Below are 21729 nucleotides of genomic sequence, written 5' to 3'. Positions count from 1 at the left end.
ATCACAGTGATGTATCAGTGACCCCATAACAGTGACATTCACAGCACACAGTAACCTGCAGAGCCATGGTGACCCCACAACATATCAACCCCCATAACAGTGTTATCTAGTGCACAACAGTAACATCCAGGGGGTCACCATATCAATGATCGCCAGAGGACCCCCATAAAACTGACAGAGAACCTCAGAAACAGGATTAGTCTAATAATGTGGGGTCGGTCACAGTGTCCCCACCAGATTGCTGCCTAGTTTCCCATAACCGCAACCTCACCCCAATCACAGTCATGTATCAGTGCCCCCATAACAGTGACAAAGAGGATTCAATGTTTTTTTAGTACCACCCCAAACATAATGAGCAATACAAGGACCCCATAACATTACACATGACCTCGCAATTAGAGAAGGGACTTAATGTAATAGCCACACAGTTCCCCCATAACAGTGTAAGACCCCCTGTAATAGTGTCCACCATTAGATCCCGCCATATCAGGGGGTGACAGTGTCCCCACAATAGTGATAACCACAGTATCTCAGCACTGAATATTCTAATCCTTTATAATTTCTGGAAATTTCTCTAAAATATATCCAAATATGTCAATCTTTTCCCAAAATCTCCAAATCTGATAATCCCTCCATTTTTTGTGTAATCCTAAAAATGTGATGCAGGCACACCGCCACCTAGCGGCCCTATTCTAGCGCTACAACCAATACCTCAGACCATACACTCAGGTGGTTAATCCGAGCCCAATAAAAACGCGTCAAAGAAATTTATTTCTAATACTTTAATAACACGTATCCGCTAGTGGGTTATTCTACGGTTTATATTTTACATTTTTGCTGAGTTTTTTTTTTAAGTGCGTGTTCCCGGCTGCCCAGTTTCAAGATGGCGCTAGTAAGGGCGGAAGTGGTGTGTGAGCATGCGCGGGGGAGTTCCTAGGCATTTCCGGCGTTTGCGTTGCTGGGATACCGTACACAACCGATGTAGTGGTTCGTCCTGGGAACAAAATAGCGACTACAGAGGAGGTAATGGAGATGGCGGGGTAGTAATGACTCTCTAATGTCATGAGCTGAGGGTCAATAACATCTCATGACTGTCCTGACCCTGTCATATGGTTTTTGGGGGTATCTCACATTGTGGAACCACAAGTCCCAGCAAGTCCTATGATATACATTGTAGTTATGAGCCTATAAGTGCCTCTTGTATAGGAGTCCCGCTATAGGGTCTCCTAATCCTGACCTGGTCACGTGATCTCGAGAAAATCGCCACATGGTCGCCACGAAACGCCACGTCGCCTCCCCGTGGCTGAGATTTATGTAATTAGGTCGGGTCCCTCCTTAAAGACACACGTTTTTTGTAAATATTATTGTATTTCTTATGTCACCCAGCTTTCCCAGGCCCCAGATCGGCACTAGGGCGGTGTTATGATAGCTTGTTCGCATTATGAAGCGTTACAACAGATTTTGGGGGGGTCTTAAAGGGTCAGTCAGTACGGCCGCCATCGCTTCTACTCTCACTGACGTTGTCACCCAGCTTTCCTAGAGTCCTTAATGGCAAATCTGTAACTATACCATTTCTTATTGGGAAAGCTGGGTGATGGGACCCAATGGCGGCCATGCTGATTGTCACCCATCTCTCCTACCATAGAACAGGAACTGATGGATTTACACATTCTTGTAATGTATCCGTTTTTGAGAACGTTGGGTGGCAGCAACAATGACCTTCATGACTTATTGCGTCCTAGAAAGGCAGATTTGTCTGGGGTTTGGGAAAGCTGAGTGACTAGCCTTCTATATTTGGCTCCGAAGGAAGTTGTCATTCAGCTTTTCAATGCTCCTGATTGGCAAAGTGGCTCAATTCTGTGGTAATGCTCCATATTGAGTCAATGAGTAATTCAGGAGTCCAGAAAAGCTGGGTGAGAGTTCTCTGTTGTAGATGGAGATTCTTCCTAAGTAAATAGATTTATCAGGAAAGCTGGGTGACAAATAGTATATTGCATCGACAGACATTGCCACCCAGCTTTCCTAGACTTCTGAATATTAAATTTGATGTAATGGATTCCTCGTTGCAAGCTGCAGACTCGTTCAGGAGTCCAACAAAGTTCCAAATTTCTTTATGACCTCATCACTAAGTAGATTTGTCAGGATTGTGGAAAAGCTGAATGCCTGTCCCCTATTACAGTTCTTAAAGAGGCTGCCACACATATTTCCTAGGATATTCTCTGGCAATTCCTGAAAAACTGGGTAACAGCACTGTCACTATAACAGCTTCGCTAGGTTGTCACCCAACTTTCCTAGATTCCTGATTGGCCCTATTTTGTAGAGATATATATTCGAAAAGCAAATGTAACACTAATGTGTCATTCAGGATTCAGAAAAGCTGTGTGAAAAGCACTATGACTGTCATTACTGCTTCACTAGATTGTCACCCAGCTTTCCTTGTTTCCTGAATGGCCCTATTTTGCGGAGATATCATATCAATAGGTAACACGAATGTGTCATTCAGGATTCAGAAAAGCTGTGTGACAATCCCTCTTGAAGGTTTGGTGTTTGGGAAAGCTGAGTGACTGATACTTTTCCAATAATGGTTGCCACCCATCTTTCCTAGGTTACTCAATTGCTGCTGTGAGTCATATTGGATGTCACCCAGCTTTCCCAGAACCAGACATAACTCTTATTATTATCTGCTGTACTTCCCTCTCAGGCATCATGGAGATCGTGTACGTCTACACGCGGAAACGCAGCGAATTCGGGCGGCAATGCAACTTTTCGGACCGTCCAGCAGAGCTGCATGTGGATATCCTGCCCGACCCCTCACAGGCTCTGAACTTTATCGAGAGAAACCCCTGCGACATCGGGATCCAGTGCGCCCACGACATGTCCGAGCACGAGGTAATGAACTGAGCTGTGGTGTAATACTTCTACCAGCCTCCAGGGGTCACTACTGATGGAGGCAGACAATGGGGTACAGTTACATACAGCTCTAGTGTCAGTCATAGTCCGGACCATTAATCAGGCCTTAAATGGAACCTAAATGATAAAGGGTCGGACCTTGACTTACAGGATTTCAACAGGTGGCGCTAGAGGCACAACTTTCTTTTGTTTTGGAAAGGAAGCTAATTTGCATATCCTCTACCTTCACAACAGACAATATATAATAATACAGACCTCAGACCTGACTATATATAATAATTCAGACCCCAGACCTGACTATATATAATAATACAGACCCCAGACCTGACTATATATAATAATACAGACCCCAGACCTGACAATATATAGTAATACAGACCCCTGACCTGACTATATATAATAATACAGACCCCAGACCTGACTATATATAATAATACAGACCCCAGACCTGACTATATATAATAATACAGACCCCAGACCTGACAATATATAGTAATACAGACCCCAGACCTGACTATATATAATAATACAGACCCTAGACCGGACAATATATAATAATACAGACCCTAGACCGGACAATATATAATAATACAGACCCCAGACCGGACAATATATAATAATACAGACCCCAGACCTGACTATATATTGTAATACAGATCCCAGACCTGACTATATATAATAATATAGACCCCAGACCTGACTATATATAATAATACAGACCCCAAACCTGACAATATATAATAATAAAGACCCCAGACCTGACTATATATAGTAATACAGACCCCAGACCTGACTATATATAATAATACAGACCCCAGACCTGACAATATATAATAATACAGATCCCAGACCTGACTATATATAGTAATACAGACCCCAGACCTGACTATATATAATAATACAGACCCCAGACCTGACTATATATAATAATACAGACCCCAAACCTGACAATATATAATAATACAGACCCCAGACCGGACAATATATAATAATACAGACCCCAGACCTGACTATATATAGTAATACAGACCCCAGACCTGACTATATATAATAATACAGACCCCAGACCTGACAATATATAATAATACAGACCCCAGACCTGACAATATATAATAATACAGACCCCAGACCTGAAAATATATAATAATACAGACCCCAGACCTGACTATATATAATAATACAGACCCCAGACCAGACAATATATAATAATACAGACCCCAGACCTGACAATATATAGAAATACAGACCCCAGACCTGACAATATATTATAATACAGACCCCAGACCTGACTATATATTATCATACAGACCCCAGACCTGACTATATATAATAATACAGACCCCAGACCTGACAATATATAATAATACAGACCCCAGACCGGACAATATATAATAATACAGACCCCAGACCTGACTATATATAGTAATACAGACCCCAGACCTGACTATATATAATAATACAGACCCCAGACCGGACAATATATAATAATACAGACCCCAGACCTGAAAATATATAGTAATACAGACCCCAGACCTGACAATATATAGTAATACAGACCCCAGACCTGACTATATATAATAATACAGACCCCAGACCTGAAAATATATAGTAATACAGACCCCAGACCGGACAATATATAATAATACAGACCCTAGACCTGACTATATATAATAATACAGACCCCAGACCTGAAAATATATATATTATACAGACTCCAGACCTGACTATATATAATAATACAGACCTGACTATATATAATAATACAGACCCCAGACCTGACAATATATAATAATACAGACCCCAGACCTGAAAATATATATATTATACAGACCCCAGACCTGACTATATATAATAATACAGACCTGACAATATATAATAATACAGACCCCAGACCTGATTATATATAGTAATACAGACCACAGACCTGACAATGTATAGTAATACAGACCCCAGACCTGACTATATATAGTAATACAGACCCCAGACCTGACTATATATAATAATACAGACACCAGACCTGACTATATATATAATAATACAGACCCCACACCTGACTATATATAATAATACAGACCCCAGACCTGACTATATATAATAATATAGACCCCAGACCTGACTATATATAATAATATAGACCCCAGACCAGACAATATATAATAATACAGACCCCTGACCTGACTATATATAATAATACAGACCCCAGACCTGACTATATATAATAATATAGACCCCAGACCTGACTACCTGACTATATATAATAATACAGACCCCAGACCTGACAATGTATAGTAATACAGACCCCAGACCTGACTATATATATAATACAGACCCCAGACCTGACTATATATAGTAATACAGACCCCAGACCTGACAATATATAATAATACAGACACCAGACCTGACTATATATATAATAATACAGACCCCACACCTGACTATATATAATAATACAGACCCCAGACCTGACTATATATAATAATATAGACCCCAGACCTGACTATATATAATAATATAGACCCCAGACCAGACAATATATAATAATACAGACCCCTGACCTGACTATATATAATAATACAGACCCCAGACCTGACTATATATAATAATACAGACCCCTGACCTGACTATATATAATAATACAGACCCCAGACCTGACTATATATAATAATATAGACCCCAGACCAGACAATATATAATAATACAGACCCCTGACCTGACTATATATAATAATACAGACCCCAGACCTGACTATATATAATAATACAGACCCCTGACCTGACTATATATAATAATACAGACCCCAGACCTGACTATATATAATAATATAGACCCCAGACCTGACAATATATAATAATACAGACACCAGACCTGACTATATATATAATAATACAGACCCCACACCTGACTATATATAATAATACAGACCCCAGACCTGACTATATATAATAATATAGACCCCAGACCTGACTATATATAATAATATAGACCCCAGACCAGACAATATATAATAATACAGACCCCTGACCTGACTATATATAATAATACAGACCCCAGACCTGACTATATATAATAATACAGACCCCAGACCTGACAATGTATAGTAATACAGACCCCAGACCTGACTATATATATAATACAGACCCCAGACCTGACTATATATAGTAATACAGACCCCAGACCTGACTATATATATAATACAGACCCCAGACCTGACTATATATAATAATACAGACCCCAGACCTGACAATGTATAGTAATACAGACCCCAGACCTGACTATATATATAATACAGACCCCAGACCTGACTATATATAGTAATACAGACACCAGACCTGACTATATATATAATAATACAGACCCCAGACCTGACTATATATAGTAATACAGACCCCAGACCTGACTATATATAGTAATACAGACCCCAGACCTGACTATATATAATAATACAGACCCCAGAGCAGACAATATATAGGGGGGAAGGCGATACTGAGCTTTGGTGCAATACTCCACTCAGCCTGCAGGGGTCACTATTGATGGAGGCAGACAATGGGGTACAGTTACATACAGCTCTATAGTGTCAGTCATAGTCCGGACCATTAATCAGGCCTTGTAACCTAAATAATAAAGGGTCGGACCTTGACTTACAGGAATTCAACCTTCCAACAGGTGGCGCTAGAGGCACAACTTTCCTTTGCTAATTTGTATATGCAACCAGCCCCTCCCCCCAGACTCTGTCGGTGGTACCCATGGCTATTCCCGGTGCAGACACTCACAGCGTGAGGCTTGTGGATGCCACTCGGAGCAGCTGGCACCGCCACCATATCCAGTGCCAGGGAGATGAGATTACAGCGAGACGGGGATAAATCGCGTCAACGACTACAGAATTGATTGGCAAAAAGCAATTTCCCTAAATACTAATTAGCGAAGTTATTAAGTTAATCATGTGCCAGTCATTAAGTGGTTACTGCTAATTACACCGCAGAGAGTCGCGCTAGTTGGCACAAGTCTCCGTTTTTCCCGAGCTGAGATGAATCGGACCTGTGGTTCCGCCAGAGCCATTCACGCTCCTATCACATATACAGCTGCGCTATGGACCTGGCGTGTTCTTCCCAGGGTTCTGCAGGTCTCCTTCAGGTTCTCTGGGTTCCTCCTCCCTCCAATGATTGAAGAACCTGGGTCCATTACAAACGACCTCTATTGTACTTACATGACCCCCCCAAGTTCTTGGCCCAGTGTAGACCATGGATGCATCCTCTAGCAGCACCGGATCAGCACCGCGTCAGTACAGGGCAGGGAACCAAGTGTCTGATTTATGCTAATGAGGGGTAAGATCTCCCAAGTAGAGCGATGTACAGAGGGGGGTCTCGGGTTTGGCTGGTGCCATCTTATTTTTGTATTGCGTTGGATCGGGTCATCACACAAACGGTTCCACTCATCAAAAGGCTCATAGATCAGGAGTGCTGGACCTGTGGGCACCCTCCTGCCTGGTGACATCACTGGTACTAACCAGCATCATTATTATTAATAGCCAGGTCTGGGGTTTGTATTATTATATATTGTCCGGTCTTGGGTCTGTATTATATATATAGTCAGCTCTGGGGTCTGTATTACTATATATACTCAGGTCTGGGGTCTGTATTACTATATATAGTCAGGTCTGGGATCTGTATTATTATATATAGTCAGGTCTGGGGTCTGTATTATTATATATTGTCTGGTCTGGGGTCTGTATTATTATATATAGTCAGGTCTGGGGTCTGTATTATTATATATTGTCTGGTCTTGGGTCTGTATTATTATATATAGTCAGATCTGGGGTCTGTATTATTATATATAGTCAGGTCTGGGATCTGTATTATTATATATAGTCAGGTCTGGGATCTGTATTATTATATATAGTCAGGTCTGGGGTCTGTATTATTATATATTGTCTGGTCTGGGGTCTGTATTATTATATATAGTCAGGTCTGGGGTCTGTATTATTATATATTGTCTGGTCTTGGGTCTGTATTATTATATATAGTCAGATCTGGGGTCTGTATTACTATATATAGTGAGGTCTGGGATCTGTATTATATATATAGTCAGGTCTGGGATCTGTATTATATATATAGTCAGGTCTGGGATCTGTATTATATATATAGTCAGGTCTGGGGTCTATATTGCTATATATAGTCAGGTCTGGGGTCTGTATTATTATATATAGTCAGGTCTGGGGTCTGTATTATTATATATAGTCAGATCTGGGGTCTGTATTATTATATATAGTCAGGTCTGGGGTCTGTATTATTATATATAGTCTGGTCTGAGGTCTGTATTATTATATATAGTCAGGTCTGGGATCTGTATTATATATATAGTCAGGTCTGGGATCTGTATTATATATATAGTCAGGTCTGGGATCTGTATTATATATATAGTCAGGTCTGGGGTCTATATTGCTATATATAGTCAGGTCTGGGGTCTGTATTATTATATATAGTCTGGTCTAGGGTCTGTATTATTATATATATAGTCAGGTCTAGGGTCTGTATTATTATATATAGTCAGGTCTGGGGTCTGTATTATTATATATAGTCAGGTCTGTATTATTATATATTGTCAGGTCTGGGGTTTGTATTATTATATATAGTCTGGTCTGTTGTCTGTATTATTATATTTTGTTTGGTCTGGGGGTCTGTATTATTATATATTTCCAGGTCTGGGGCCTGTATTATTATATATTGTCTGGTCTGGGGTCTGTATTATTATATATAGTCAGGTCTGGGGTCTGTATTACTATATATTTTCAGGTCTGGGGTCTGTATTATTATATATAGTCAGGTCTGGGGCCTGTATTATTATATATTGTCTGGTCTGGGGTCTGTATTATTATATATAGTCTGGTCTGGGGTCTGTATTATTATATATTGTCAGGTCTGGGGTCTGTATTATTATATATTGTCTGGTCTGGGGTCTGTATTATTATATATAGTCAGGTCTGGGGTCTGTATTATTATATATAGTCAGGTCTGGGGTCTGTATTACTATATATTGTCTGGTCTGGGGTCTGTATTACTATACATTGTCCGGTCTGGGGTCTGTATTATTATATATTGTTAGGTCTGGGGTCTGTATTATTATATATAGTCAGGTCTGGGGTCTGTAATTTTATATATAGTTAGGTCTGGGGTCTGTATTATTATATATAGTCAGGTCTGGGGTCTGTATTATTGTATATAGTCAGGTCTGGGATCTGTATTACTATATATAGTCAGGTCTGGGGTCTGTATTACTATATATTGTCTGGTCTGGGGTCTGTATTACTATACATTGTCAGGTCTGGGATCTGTATTATTATATATAGTCAGGTCTGGGGTCTGTATTATATATAGTCAGGTCTGGGGTCTGTATAATTATATATAGTCAGGTCTGGGGTCTGTATTATTATATATAGTCAGGTCTGGGGGTCTGTATTATTATATATAGTCAGGTCTGGGGTCTGTATTATTATATATTGACAGGTCTGGGGTCTGTATTATTATATATAGTCAGGTCTGGGGTCTGTATTATTATATATTGACAGGTCTGGGGTCTGTATTATTATATATTGTCAGGTCTGGGGTCTGTATTACTATATATTGTCTGGTCTGGGGTCTGTATTACTATACATTGTCAGGTCTGGGATCTGTATTATTATATATAGTCAGGTCTGGGGTCTGTATTATTATATATTGACAGGTCTGGGGTCTGTATTATTATATATAGTCAGGTCTGGGGTCTGTATTATTATATATAGTCAGGTCTGGGATCTGTATTATTATATATAGTCAGGTCTGGGGTCTGTATTATTATATATTGACAGGTCTGGGGTCTGTATTATTATATATAGTCAGGTCTGGGGTCTGTATTATTATATATAGTCAGGTCTGGGATCTGTATTATTATATATAGTCAGGTCTGGGGTCTGTATTATTATATATTGACAGGTCTGGGGTCTGTATTATTATATATTGATAGGTCTGGGGTCTGTATTATTATATATTGTCAGGTCCGGGGTCTGTATTATTATATATTGTCTGGTCTGGGGTCTGTATTACTATATATTGTCTGGTCTGGGGTCTGTATTATTATATATAGTCAGGTCTGGGGTCTGTATTATTATATATTGTCTGGTCTGGGGTCTGTATTATTATATATAGTCAGGTCTGGGGTCTGTATTATTATATATTGTCTGGTCTGGGGTCTGTATTATTATATATATAGTCAGGTCTGGGGTCTGTATTATTATATATTGACAGGTCTGGGGTCTGTATTATTATATATTGTCAGGTCTGGGGTCTGTATTATTATATATTGTCTGGTCTGGGGTCTGTATTATTATCATTACTTCTATTCTGAGGTTTCTGGGTTGGTATTTTGTGATCACATGTGATGGAAGTATCTGATCTGGTAATGATGGATACAATATGTGGATACACAGTCTAACCTTCTCTTCTCCTCCATAGGTGAACACCGAGAGGTTTGAAATGGAGGTTCGAGGCATCAACCACGTGGAGGGCGGCTGGCCCAAGGACATCAACCCCCAAGAAATGGAGCAGACCACTCGCTACAGGAAGAAAGTGGAGAAGGACGACCACTATATCACCACCATCACACAGCTGGGCAGTGTAAGGGGAGCACTCAATGCCACAGCCATTACCATATTACATCTATGGGTTGGTAACCTGCAGATGACGTCCCAGTGCTGAGACCCCCACTAATCATATGGGCAACCACCTAAGTAATGAGCAGAGCAGCACCAGTCAGAGGTTTCCAGTGGTTGGGATCTGGGCTATGACCCCAACTGCAGATACAATGGAGCAGAAATGAGGTCTACTGGACCAAAGTTTTGACCACCAATGACAAAGAGGTTATGAGATGACGTTTTGATCAGTGGAGACCCCCAGCTCTACGAAGAGGTCAATGCTAGGTTGATCTGAAAGATATGGGGGGGGGGGCAACACTTGGTTGATGTCCCAGAACCTCAACTTGTGGTCTCCATATGACCGGTGTCTCTCCATAAAGTCACATCCTCAATAGGTTCCTTCCTTGTAGTTGTCCATGTCCATCTGGATCCCGATAGTCTGCCTATTCTTCTGAGGACAATTGTCTTCTCCAATGAGTCAGCACTTCACTCATTAGACGTCCACCACCCGTAGAAGGTTCAGGTTGGTATATAAACATAAGACCACCTTGAATTTGTCCTCCAGTTTTAGACAACCACATATCGTGATGTTACTCACCTCTCTATCCACCTCATTGGACCTCTCCTGTCCTAAAGCATTAGGAATAGGTGCGGTTGGCGGTTCCTAGGTTTCCCGGAAACACGATTGCAGCTGACATAACAAGAAATCCATCCCCATCTAATGCTCCGACCACAGAGTGAGGAGACGTGTGGAGCGGAGAGCGATGCCCCCTGATTTGCAGCTCGCTTTGTGTCCTCCCAGGTGATGGAGCATTGCATCAAGCAGAACAACGCCATCAATATTTACGAGGAGTACTTTGAAGAAGAGGAGGAGCTGGAGGGAATGGACGAGGCGCCTTCTGCCAAGACCATTAATGTATTCAGGTACGGCTTTCTCGCAGCTAATTGACGCTAATAGGCAAGGTGGGTCACATTATGGAGAAGGAATCTGACCTGTAGACTGTTGCGGGAGAAGAAAGTCTTAACCCCTTGAAGAGCTGTGATTAGGTGCCCGACTTAGCTATTGCTATGCCCTGTGCTCCTAGTGCAGGGCATAACTCTGTAGACTAGGCAGGTCCATAGCATGGCACACGCAGAAGCCAACAAATCTAGTACAGGCAGTCCCCGCGTTACATACAAGATAGGGTCTGTAGGTTTGTTGTTAAGTTGAATTTGTATGTAAGTCGGAACTGTATACTTTATCACTGTAATCCCAGCCAGAACTTTTTTGGTCTCTGCGACAATTGGATTTTAAAAATGTTGGGTTGTCATAAGAATCAATGTTAACACTAAAGCTTCATTACAGACACCTGTGATAACTGTTACAGCTGATTATTGTAGCCTAAGGCTAAAGTACAATAATTTACCAATATCCAGAGGTCCGTTTGTAACTAGGGGTCGTGTGTAAGTCGAGTGTTCTTAAGTAGGGGACTGCCTGTACTTAGTCCCTCTCTGACCCACAGCTCATGTATACCCTCCTTGGAGTGACCAGTGCCCGGGCACTACCTGCCTCCGGTATGAATTGTTTCCTGGTTTGAAGGGTTTCAGTATTACAGGTAAGTATTAAAAAGTTACTCGGACCGCAGCTCCTCCATCTTTTCTTTCTCCTTTATATATAAATCTGCAGGTTTTTTTTAATTGATTTTTTTTCTTCAAAAACCCGATTGCACAGATGCGTTCACACAATTTGAAAGATCCTCCGAGTAGAATCAGCCACTGTTCAGACCAGCATCACTCTGTTGTATCTTCCTCCGTTCCCACTAATGATTGTAGTAGAGATAGCGTAGTGCGTTCCTAAGGGTCGCGGTTTATTCAATATAAAATATACTCACAAACATAAATCTAAAAATTGAGTCCCAATTGAGATTATTATGTGCGCATTTTGAATAAACCGTGACCATTAGGGAGGTGGCACACGTGGCGTTTTGAACCCGTTTTTAGTCATGTGTTTTTAGTCCGTTAAAAAACGCATCCGTTTTTAATTAAGATAATTGGGAAAACTGGACAAAAACGGATGCATTTTTTTAACGGACTGAAAACGCACGACAAAAAATGGACCAAAAGCGGGTTCAAAACGCCAGGTGTGCCGCCACCCTTAGGAACGCACTACGATATCTCTACTACAATCATTAGTGGGAACGGAGGAAGATACAACAGAGTGAAAATATGTGCATGTATGTAGCCCTTGACTGGGTTCAACTATTTTGTTAAGATCCCAATTCTGTTTAGATACAACAGAGTGATGCTGGTCTGAATAGTGGCTTATTCTATTCGGAGGATCTTTCAAATTGTGTGAACGATCCGGATTTGGATGAAAAAAGAAAGTAAAAAAACCTGCTGATTTATGTACTGTATACATGAGAAAGAAAGGATGGAGGAGCTGCGGTCAGAGTCACTTTTTAATACTTTAATGGACTCTTTTTGGATCGGTCGTTGGCTGTATGTAGCTCCAAGGAGAAGGTATGTGCAACACATTGCTACGGTTTTTTATTACAGGTATCTGGTAGGTGACACTGAAGTCTTTGGGTGGCACGGTGGCTGAGTGGGTAGCACTTCTGCCTTGCAGCACTGGGGTCCTGGGTTCAAATCCCACCCAGGTCAACTTCTGCAAAGAGTTTGTATGTTCTCTCTGTGTTTGTGTGGGTTTCCTCCCGGTCCTCCGGTGTCCTCCCACACTCCAAAACATACTGGTAGGTTGTTTAGCTTGTGAGCCCCATGGGGACAGGGACCGATTTGACATGTTTTGTGCAGCGCTGCGTAATCTGTGTGCGCTATATAAATAAAGAATTATTATTTTATTATTATTTAAGTCTTGTCTGGTGGCTTCATAAGTTTGGACCTCACTTGTTGGACCAGTTTCTGTTCCTATAGTCTATAGTTCTTTAACCCTCAGCCAGTTCACAATTATAACTCCAAGTCTGTGACTGCTGGGGGTTGTAGTGTCCTACAGCCAGAGATTAGAGACCACTGACTGTCATTCATATATGTCTAATTTTATTTTTCTTTCAACAGAGACCCCAATGAGATCAAGCGCACGGCCACCCACCTCTCCTGGCACCCGGATGGCGGCAGGAAGCTGGCGGTGGCGTATTCCTGCCTGGAGTTCCAGAGGGCCCCCAAAGACATGAGCTACGACTCGTATATCTGGGACATTGGTGAGAAGCTTCATCCTAGTTTATGTATAGGATAATGATGGCAGCTTGGTACAAAACCAGCATCCACTTCCGCCCTATGTCTACTACACAGAGAATCCAAACAAGCCGGAGCTGACCCTGAAGCCTGTGTCACCGCTGGTCAGCCTGGAATACAACCCCAAGGACTCCCACATCCTGGTCGGAGGCTGCTATAACGGACAGATCAGTGAGTAGAGAAGACGTTCATGACCTGACCATGTGGTGGGCGCCCTCTAGTGGCAAGACACAAGTTGTATAAAACTTTAACATTTTTTGAAAAACCATAAAGCCTCCCGGAGCCTCATGTAAAAGCCTTATTTTTCCTGTAAGACAGTGGCTGCGTTCACATGTTGAGTTCACACAATGTTTACAATGTGTTTACAATGTGGTAACAAATGCAACGTGAACACGGGAAGAGAGTGTGGGATGTACACATCTATCTGTTATCAGCCAGTTTAGGCTGGAGAGATCATGCCTGAGGTCCCTTAGGTTCCTGATCGCTTTTACTTTCATAAGGTTTACAAGTATTTCTCATAATCCCCCATACACATGCACCCCCGGTACGGCCAAGCATGCATGTGCAGATGGGTGTAAGTCGCTGCCAGAAACCTCTAGCTTTGACTTATATCCTCTGAGAAGAAAAGAATCAGAAACTGAAATCCAACATGAACTTTTCCCCAAAACATGAAGCCCCACCCCCATATACAAGATAGTCCGCTCTCCCCAAAAATTATAGGTTCAGAGGACTTTTCATTAATAAGTATATTGCCTTTAGTCCTCTACACTGTAATTTGGGGCATTTAGTCTATATTAAAGTGATGCCACCCCCTGCTGTGGAGGGTCCTGTGTTCTGATGAACTTATTGGCTCTTTGAGGACCCCCATTATACCCCAAAAACTACAGAAATAAAGCCAGGATACAATCTCCATCTGCTTGTCACTTGTTTCATTTAATAACTGATTATGTATATTTTAACCCTACAATGCCCTGCTTTGTTTGTTTTCTAGCCTATTGGGACACCAGGAAAGGGGGGCAACCAGTAGAGCTCTCGGTCATCGAACACAGTCATCGCGATCCCGTATACAAGGTCATATGGCTGCAGTCCAAAACCGGTACCGAGTGTTTCTCCACCTCCACTGATGGGCAGGTGAGCGGTAGAAAACATTTAGGAATTGTAGAAAAACTTGAAGTGAACACTGAACACTGGGCATTTATATGATATGGAGGCCTTGACTCATTCTCACCCCTCAACCATCCACTCAAACCCAGTTCTTAATGAAAACACCTTGGAGTTCCTTGAATAGGGGTGGGCTGTGGTCTTCTGGACCCAGTCCAATAGTGACATCAGTGCCCTGCTAGTTACTATAGGATCCAGCATCATGGGAACAGATTATGTGTAACAGACCGTCCCCCTCCCAAATTAATACATGTTTGTTTTTTTGTGAATTTCGGTTACAGGTCTTATGGTGGGACATACGAAAGATGAGTGAGCCGACGGAAAAGCTGATCCTGGACATCACAAAGAAAGGGAACCTTGACTTGGCTTTAGGCGGAATCTCCCTAGAGTTTGAGCCAACCATAGTAAGTGCATGATACATAGACTATGGTATAATAGGTAGAATAGATCACGATCTATAGGTCTATACAGGAATTAGGATGATGAATAAGCACAGGGGAGGCTGGAGGTTGCGCATTGTCGTAGGCCGTGTACAAGCAATGGCTGATAGTTGTAGTAGAAACCCCGCAGAATACACAGGACTGTGGTCGTTATTGGTTGTGTTCTGCTTTTCTTCATAGCCGACCAAGTTCATGGTGGGCACAGAACAAGGCATGGTGATATCCTGCAACCGGAAGGCCAAGACCCCCGCAGAGAAGATCGTGTGCACTTACAGCGGTCACCACGGCCCCATCTATGCCATACAGAGAAATCCATTTTTCCCAAAAAATTTCCTGACAGTCGGAGACTGGACGGCTCGGATTTGGTCAGAAGACTCTCGGGAATCCTCCATCATGTGGACCAAGTAAGACGCTATGGATGAGAGCGGTACGCACAGGACCTCCTGTCAGGGGCGCCAACCCATAAAGCACCAAGTGCCCAATATAAGTCCACCCAGGAGCAGCCATAAGGACGGCACATTCCAGGGAGAGTCAAATCGGTTTGTCATGGAGTCCACGATAACAGTGCCAGTCCTAATGCCCCAAGTACTGCCCAGGCCACCACTACAGGTATTCCAGGTGGCAGTCACAAGGCTCCAAGCACTTAATAGATTCTCCGTACCTCCAGGAGGCACCAGTCCTGCACCGGGCATTACGCTTTCCATTATACAGAATCACTTCCGTGCGATACCCATACCCTGGCATATACCCACCATGCTCTCTGCTTCCTTCCCCTCCAGGTACCACACCAGTTACCTGACAGATGGCGCCTGGAGTCCAGTACGACCTTCTGTGTTCCTGACCACCAAGATGGACGGGACCTTGGACGTCTGGGACTACTTATTCAAGCAGAACAACCCCTCGCTGAGCCTAAAGGTGCGATTGCATCACTTCCTATTATACACAGGACCATCCCATTGGGATTTTGGCACATAGAAACCTTGTTAGGCCTGTAGTGGGATATTGAGGTTAGTATCTGGAAATGGGGACTATGATATGGGAGACCAATCTTACCTCCTGACCCCAAGATTTCACCACGTCCGCCTGATCCGTAATGTTGTATGCTATTACCTTGTGTGGGTTCTAGTCTGGTACCAGAGCCACCACTGGTTCTTAAGGATACAGGACTTATTTTTCACACCCTATTAGTTACAAAGTGGTCCGGGTGACCCCTCTATCTTCTCTCTTCCTCCTCCCGCAGGTGTGTGATGAGGCCCTCTACAGCCTCCGCTTACAGGATAATGGACGCTTCGTAGCTTGCGGCTCTAAGTTGGGCCTGACCACTCTGCTGGAGCTGTCTCCTGGACTGTGCACGCTACAAAGAAATGAGAAGAACATTGCCACTGCGGTAAGTCTCCTCACTAAAGCTGCGTTTACCAATCTGCAGGCCTCAGAGCTGAAATCTTCCAGCAGTCCCTGCTTGTTCAGTGTCTGTACGCTTCAGTCATCATACACCCAGCACTGTATACTGATCTTCTGTAGAAAAAGCTAAGCGTGCCCCTATAATGTAGCAATGCTTGTACAAGTGCCTGTTGTCAGCTGATCATGGGGGTCCTGGGTGTCGGACCCCCACCGACCCATCATCATAGAAGCATTAGATGTTGTCACCTCATAATCCTACATGATTCTTAGATGTTTGAGCGAGAGACGAAACGTGAGAAAATCCTGGAGGCTCGACACCGCGAGATGCGCCTGAAGGAGAGGAGTAAAGCGGAGCCGGGCAAAGATGAGGAGGCCAAGGAGGATAAACCGGAGGAGAACATGGAGGAGCTGATCTCCAAGGCCGAGAAGGAATTCTTCGAGATCATCGAGGCCGAGCGCAAGCGCCGGGAGCAGGAAACAAAGAAGTCGGAAGGCGAGGAGGAGCAGGTACAAGGACTCTCATGTCTATAATGGTTCCGTCAGAGAAGAGCGCCATCCACAGGTGTCAAAAACACTCTTGTCACGTTTCACACCAGCTCCAGGATGGATAGTCATCTCCAACACAGTCTGGGTTAGGGTTAGAGCAGGCGGTCGGTGAGGAGTGGGACTTACAGTCTATACAGTCCCCATCTGTAAAGTTAAAAAAGTATGATTAACACATAGATTCCCTAAATACAAACCCCTATAGAGCCAAAAAATCAGACCCCTAAAGGAAATCTACCATCAAACTCCATCCTGATAAACCAGGGACATTACTCATAGATCCAGGCACAAGGACTGTGGTATCTTCTTATATTTGTTATCCACGGCCTCCATCCTTCTAAAATCAGGGGGGAGGGGGAGACAGTGTAACAGCAGTTTGTAAAGCCAGAGCTTAAGGGCTCTAGGGTAGCCCCTAAGACTCATTAAAATAATTATAAAAGTTGATGTTAGAAGGAAGGAGGCCATGGATAACAGATATAAGAAGATGCCACAGTCCCGGTGCCTGGATCTATGAGTAATGTCCCTGGGTTATCATGGTGGATTTTGATGGTAGATTTCCTTTAAGTAAATAAAGACCCCTATAGAGCCAATATAATAAAAGCAAATCTACACACTCTTCAAGTAAGAAAAAGTAGTTTTATTTTGTTTGTGCGGCCAAGAAATCTTTTTGTTGCCTTTCTCAAACAAAAAGCCGCCAAGACCAGACCCCTATATAAATACATGTCTCCTACAGAGCCAAGACCAGACCCCTATATAAATACATGTCTCCTACAGAGCCAAGACCAGACCCCTATATAAATACATGTCTCCTACAGAGCCAAGACCAGACCCCTATATAAATACACGTCTCCTACAGAGCCAAGACCAGACCCCTATATAAATACATGTCTCCTACAGAGCCAAGACCAGACCCCTATATAAATACATGTCTCCTACAGAGCCAAGACCAGACCCCTATATAAATACACGTCTCCTACAGAGCCAAGACCAGACCCCTATATAAATACATGTCTCCTACAGAGCCAAGACCAGACCCCTATATAAATACATGTCTCCTACAGAGCCAAGACCAGACCCCTATATAAATACCTGTCTCCTACAGAGCCAAGACCAGACCCCTATATAAATACATGTCTCCTACAGAGCCAAGACCAGACCCCTATATAAATACATGTCTCCTACAGAGCCAAGACCAGACCCCTATATAAATACATGTCTCCTACAGAGCCAAGACCAGACCCCTATATAAATACATGTCTCCTACAGAGCCAAGACCAGACCCCTATATAAATACATGTCTCCTCCAGAGCCAAGACCAGACCCCTATATAAATACAGGCAGTCCCCAGGTTACGTACAAGATAGGGTCTGTAGGTTTGTTCTTAAGTTGAATTTGTATGTAAGTCGAAACAGTATATTTTATAATTGTAGATCCAGACGAAAAAAAAATTTGTCCCAGTGACAATTGGATTTTCAAATTTTTTTGCTGTAATTGGACCAAGAATTATCAATAATACTTCATTACAGACACTTTACAGCTGATTATTGCAATCTGGGACTATAGTAACATCCAGAGAGGTCACCAGAGGTCACAGGGGTCCGTCTGTAACTATGGGTTGTTTGTAAGACGGGTGTCCTTAAGTAGGGGACCGCCTGTACATGTCTCCTACAGAGCCAAGACTAGACTCATTAAAAATACAGACAATAAAATCCCATTAAATCCCCCTCCCCCCCCCCCCATTAATAACGTGATCTAGTCTGAGGCCCATATGATAATAAAGGCTCTAAACCAAACCCCTAAATGTAGACCCCAAACCTCCATAATCACGAACACCAGACATGCAGGATCCTCTTCTTCCATCCTGGGCACAGCCATAGACAGTCAGGAATGGGGAAAGCTGGGTCCTGCTTTTCCAGGATTCAGGGATTGGGCCAGCACACGGGCTGAGCATGCATGTGTCCAGGGTGTCAGAAGGGAATAGCTGCGGCTTGTGCTCATCTCCACCTTCTAAATGAGATCTTTATATCGTCCACAGGAAAAGGAAGTGTCGGAGGAGAAGGAGATTCTTTCACAGGTCAGTTCTGTCAGTTCTACTCATCGCTCTTAACCATTTACTGCGCATTTATTGGTAATTATGTGTTCATGGAAAAGCTGGGTGACTATCTACCACTTTCCATGAAGTGAGTATTCATACATCCCCTGCCCCCTGGGTTATGCTGCGTGATCCCCCCTGTAAGTGGTATAACCAGAGGCACCGAGCTGCACCCACGATTAACCCTCTCTCTATTCTCTCTACAGGCCTGACCCACCTCGCGGTGCCACAGCCAATCCCTGCGAGACTACACAGACACCGTATTGTCCAGAGAACGTTAATATTTCTCTCTTTTTGTATTTTTAATGTGGGAATAAATAATTTATTGCTATAATTTGTGAGTATTTTCTCTATAATTATTATCATAGACTGGAGGACCACTGACTATTGTAATAACAACCAAGAATAGAAGTCAGAATGATGTTAGATACTTTGTGTCATGTACTCCACTCACATCCAAAGCTGCATTTAGAATTTGATCGGCTCCTAGATCGTCCTGTATCTCTTTACTGCCCCCTGCTGGTTCAGATAACCCGGGAAAACTGCATAAAACCCAAATTATCACCTTCCATCTTCACTTACATTATGGGGCTCATTTACGAAGGGTCCAAATCGCGTTTTTCCACTGGGTTTCCCAAATTTTTCCGATTTGCACCGAATTGCCCTGGCATTTTGGCGCACGCGATCGGATTGTGGCGCCGGCTTTCACGCGACATAAATCAGGGGCGTGGCCATCGGAAAACCCGACGGATTCGGAAAAACCGCGGTATTTAAAAAAAAAATGTGTCACTTGTCACACACTTACATGCACCAGGAATATGAAGTGAACTCCGGCGGACCTCGGCGCAGCAGCGACACCTAGTGGCCATTGGGTGCATGACCTTAGTGAATCCCGGCAGAACCCGAATCAGCGCTACTGGATCGCAACTGGACCGGGTAAGTAAATCTGCCCCTATGTCTTCTACACCATTCACATCCAAAGTTGCACACAAATTTCAAAGTCTCTCTGCTGCCCCCTGCTGCTCATATCTAATAAGCAGTTTATTATTGCACAGACTTAGTGGTCACATCTACATGAGGCCAGGAAATGGCTCAGTGGCCACAAGTACAACGTGGCCTCTTCTGGTTCTGGAGGAGGTGACATATCACAAGGATGGGTCCTCCATATCAGCTAGGTGCAGACAGCTCCATCCACTGTTTAGTGGCTGAACAGGGTATTGCAGCTTAGCCTGCATTCAAATGAAGGCAGTCAACTGGTCTGACCACTACACAGAGATCGGCGCTGTCTACTTCCTGTTTCATTTGTTGTGTATGACCTGCTGAGGTCCTAAATGCAAGACCCCAACTGTACGGATACTGAGGACCCATTCTGAGAGCCCCTGATAGTCCGTCCCAGAAACAAGGTGACCACCTGAGAAGTAACATTAGAGAATCTTTTGAACGTTCCCTTTAAGAGGGGCTATTTTGGGTAGCAGGGGAGCCCGTCAGCAATGACACTCCTCATTACACCTTCAGCCGTATCCAAACATGACCCTTGTGTGACATGTTACAGACTATTCTGAGACAATCTGCTTTACTGCACCTGATACTGACCCAAGGCTCTTAACCTGACCCCCCCCCTCCCTCCCTCCCCCTCTCATCCCGCTAATCCCCCCCCCCATTCACAACAATAACATGTGACTGGTTACACGCCATCTGCAGTGCCGGGTACCATCTGTGCCGCTCCTGCCTGTAGTAATCATTCCATATAACAGCTCAGATTTACGTCATGGGGACTTGTTTTTGTATATGTCTTGGGGCAGAGTTCTAAGAATTAAAAAAAAAATGTACAAAAAATTGGCAAAAAAAAATCACCGGGTCCAACATGCTGTGGAAAATAAATCAGTTACTTTGCTGTAAGAAGAAATCTAAACCTTCTGCTGTTCCTGCTGTGATCTGCTCCTGAGGTCGGCTATAACAGGTTTACTGCCCTGACTGTACCTGAGATACAATATGGACAGGACTGTGCACCTGATGTATATAACACTGCCCCCTATGGACAGGACTGTGCACCTGTTCTATATAACACTGCCCTCTATGGACAGGACTGTGCACCTGATGTATATAACATTGCCCCCTATAGACAGGACTGTGCACCTGATGTATATAACACTGCCCCCTATAGACAGGACTGTGCACCTGATGTATATAACACTGCCCCCTATGGACAGGACTGTGCACCTGATGTATATAACACTGCCCCCTATGGACAGGACTGTGCACCTGATGTATATAACACTGCCCCCTATGGA

The 21729-nt window shown here is 43.1% G+C and overlaps 1 protein-coding gene across 1 annotated transcript; it reads left to right on the top strand.

Moving 5' to 3' along the window:
• The first annotated feature begins 898 nt into the window (after positions 1 to 898).
• Positions 899 to 19772, top strand: DNAI2 (dynein axonemal intermediate chain 2). The gene is made up of 14 exons (XM_072112534.1): positions 899 to 1023; positions 2702 to 2889; positions 10395 to 10556; positions 11376 to 11497; positions 13625 to 13767; positions 13859 to 13972; positions 14793 to 14932; positions 15244 to 15366; positions 15583 to 15806; positions 16182 to 16317; positions 16643 to 16789; positions 17074 to 17310; positions 19382 to 19420; positions 19645 to 19772. The coding sequence occupies exons 1-14, from the start codon at positions 918 to 920 to the stop codon at positions 19648 to 19650; spliced, it is 1887 nt and encodes a 628-aa protein (XP_071968635.1). The 5' UTR covers positions 899 to 917; the 3' UTR covers positions 19651 to 19772.
• The last annotated feature ends 1957 nt before the right edge of the window (positions 19773 to 21729 follow it).

This window comes from Engystomops pustulosus, chromosome 6 (assembly GCF_040894005.1).
Source record: "Engystomops pustulosus chromosome 6, aEngPut4.maternal, whole genome shotgun sequence".
Taxonomy (NCBI): Eukaryota; Metazoa; Chordata; class Amphibia; order Anura; family Leptodactylidae; genus Engystomops; species Engystomops pustulosus.
The sequence above is the reverse complement of the archived record's forward strand: the minus strand, read 5'-3'. Positions and strand labels throughout refer to the sequence as shown.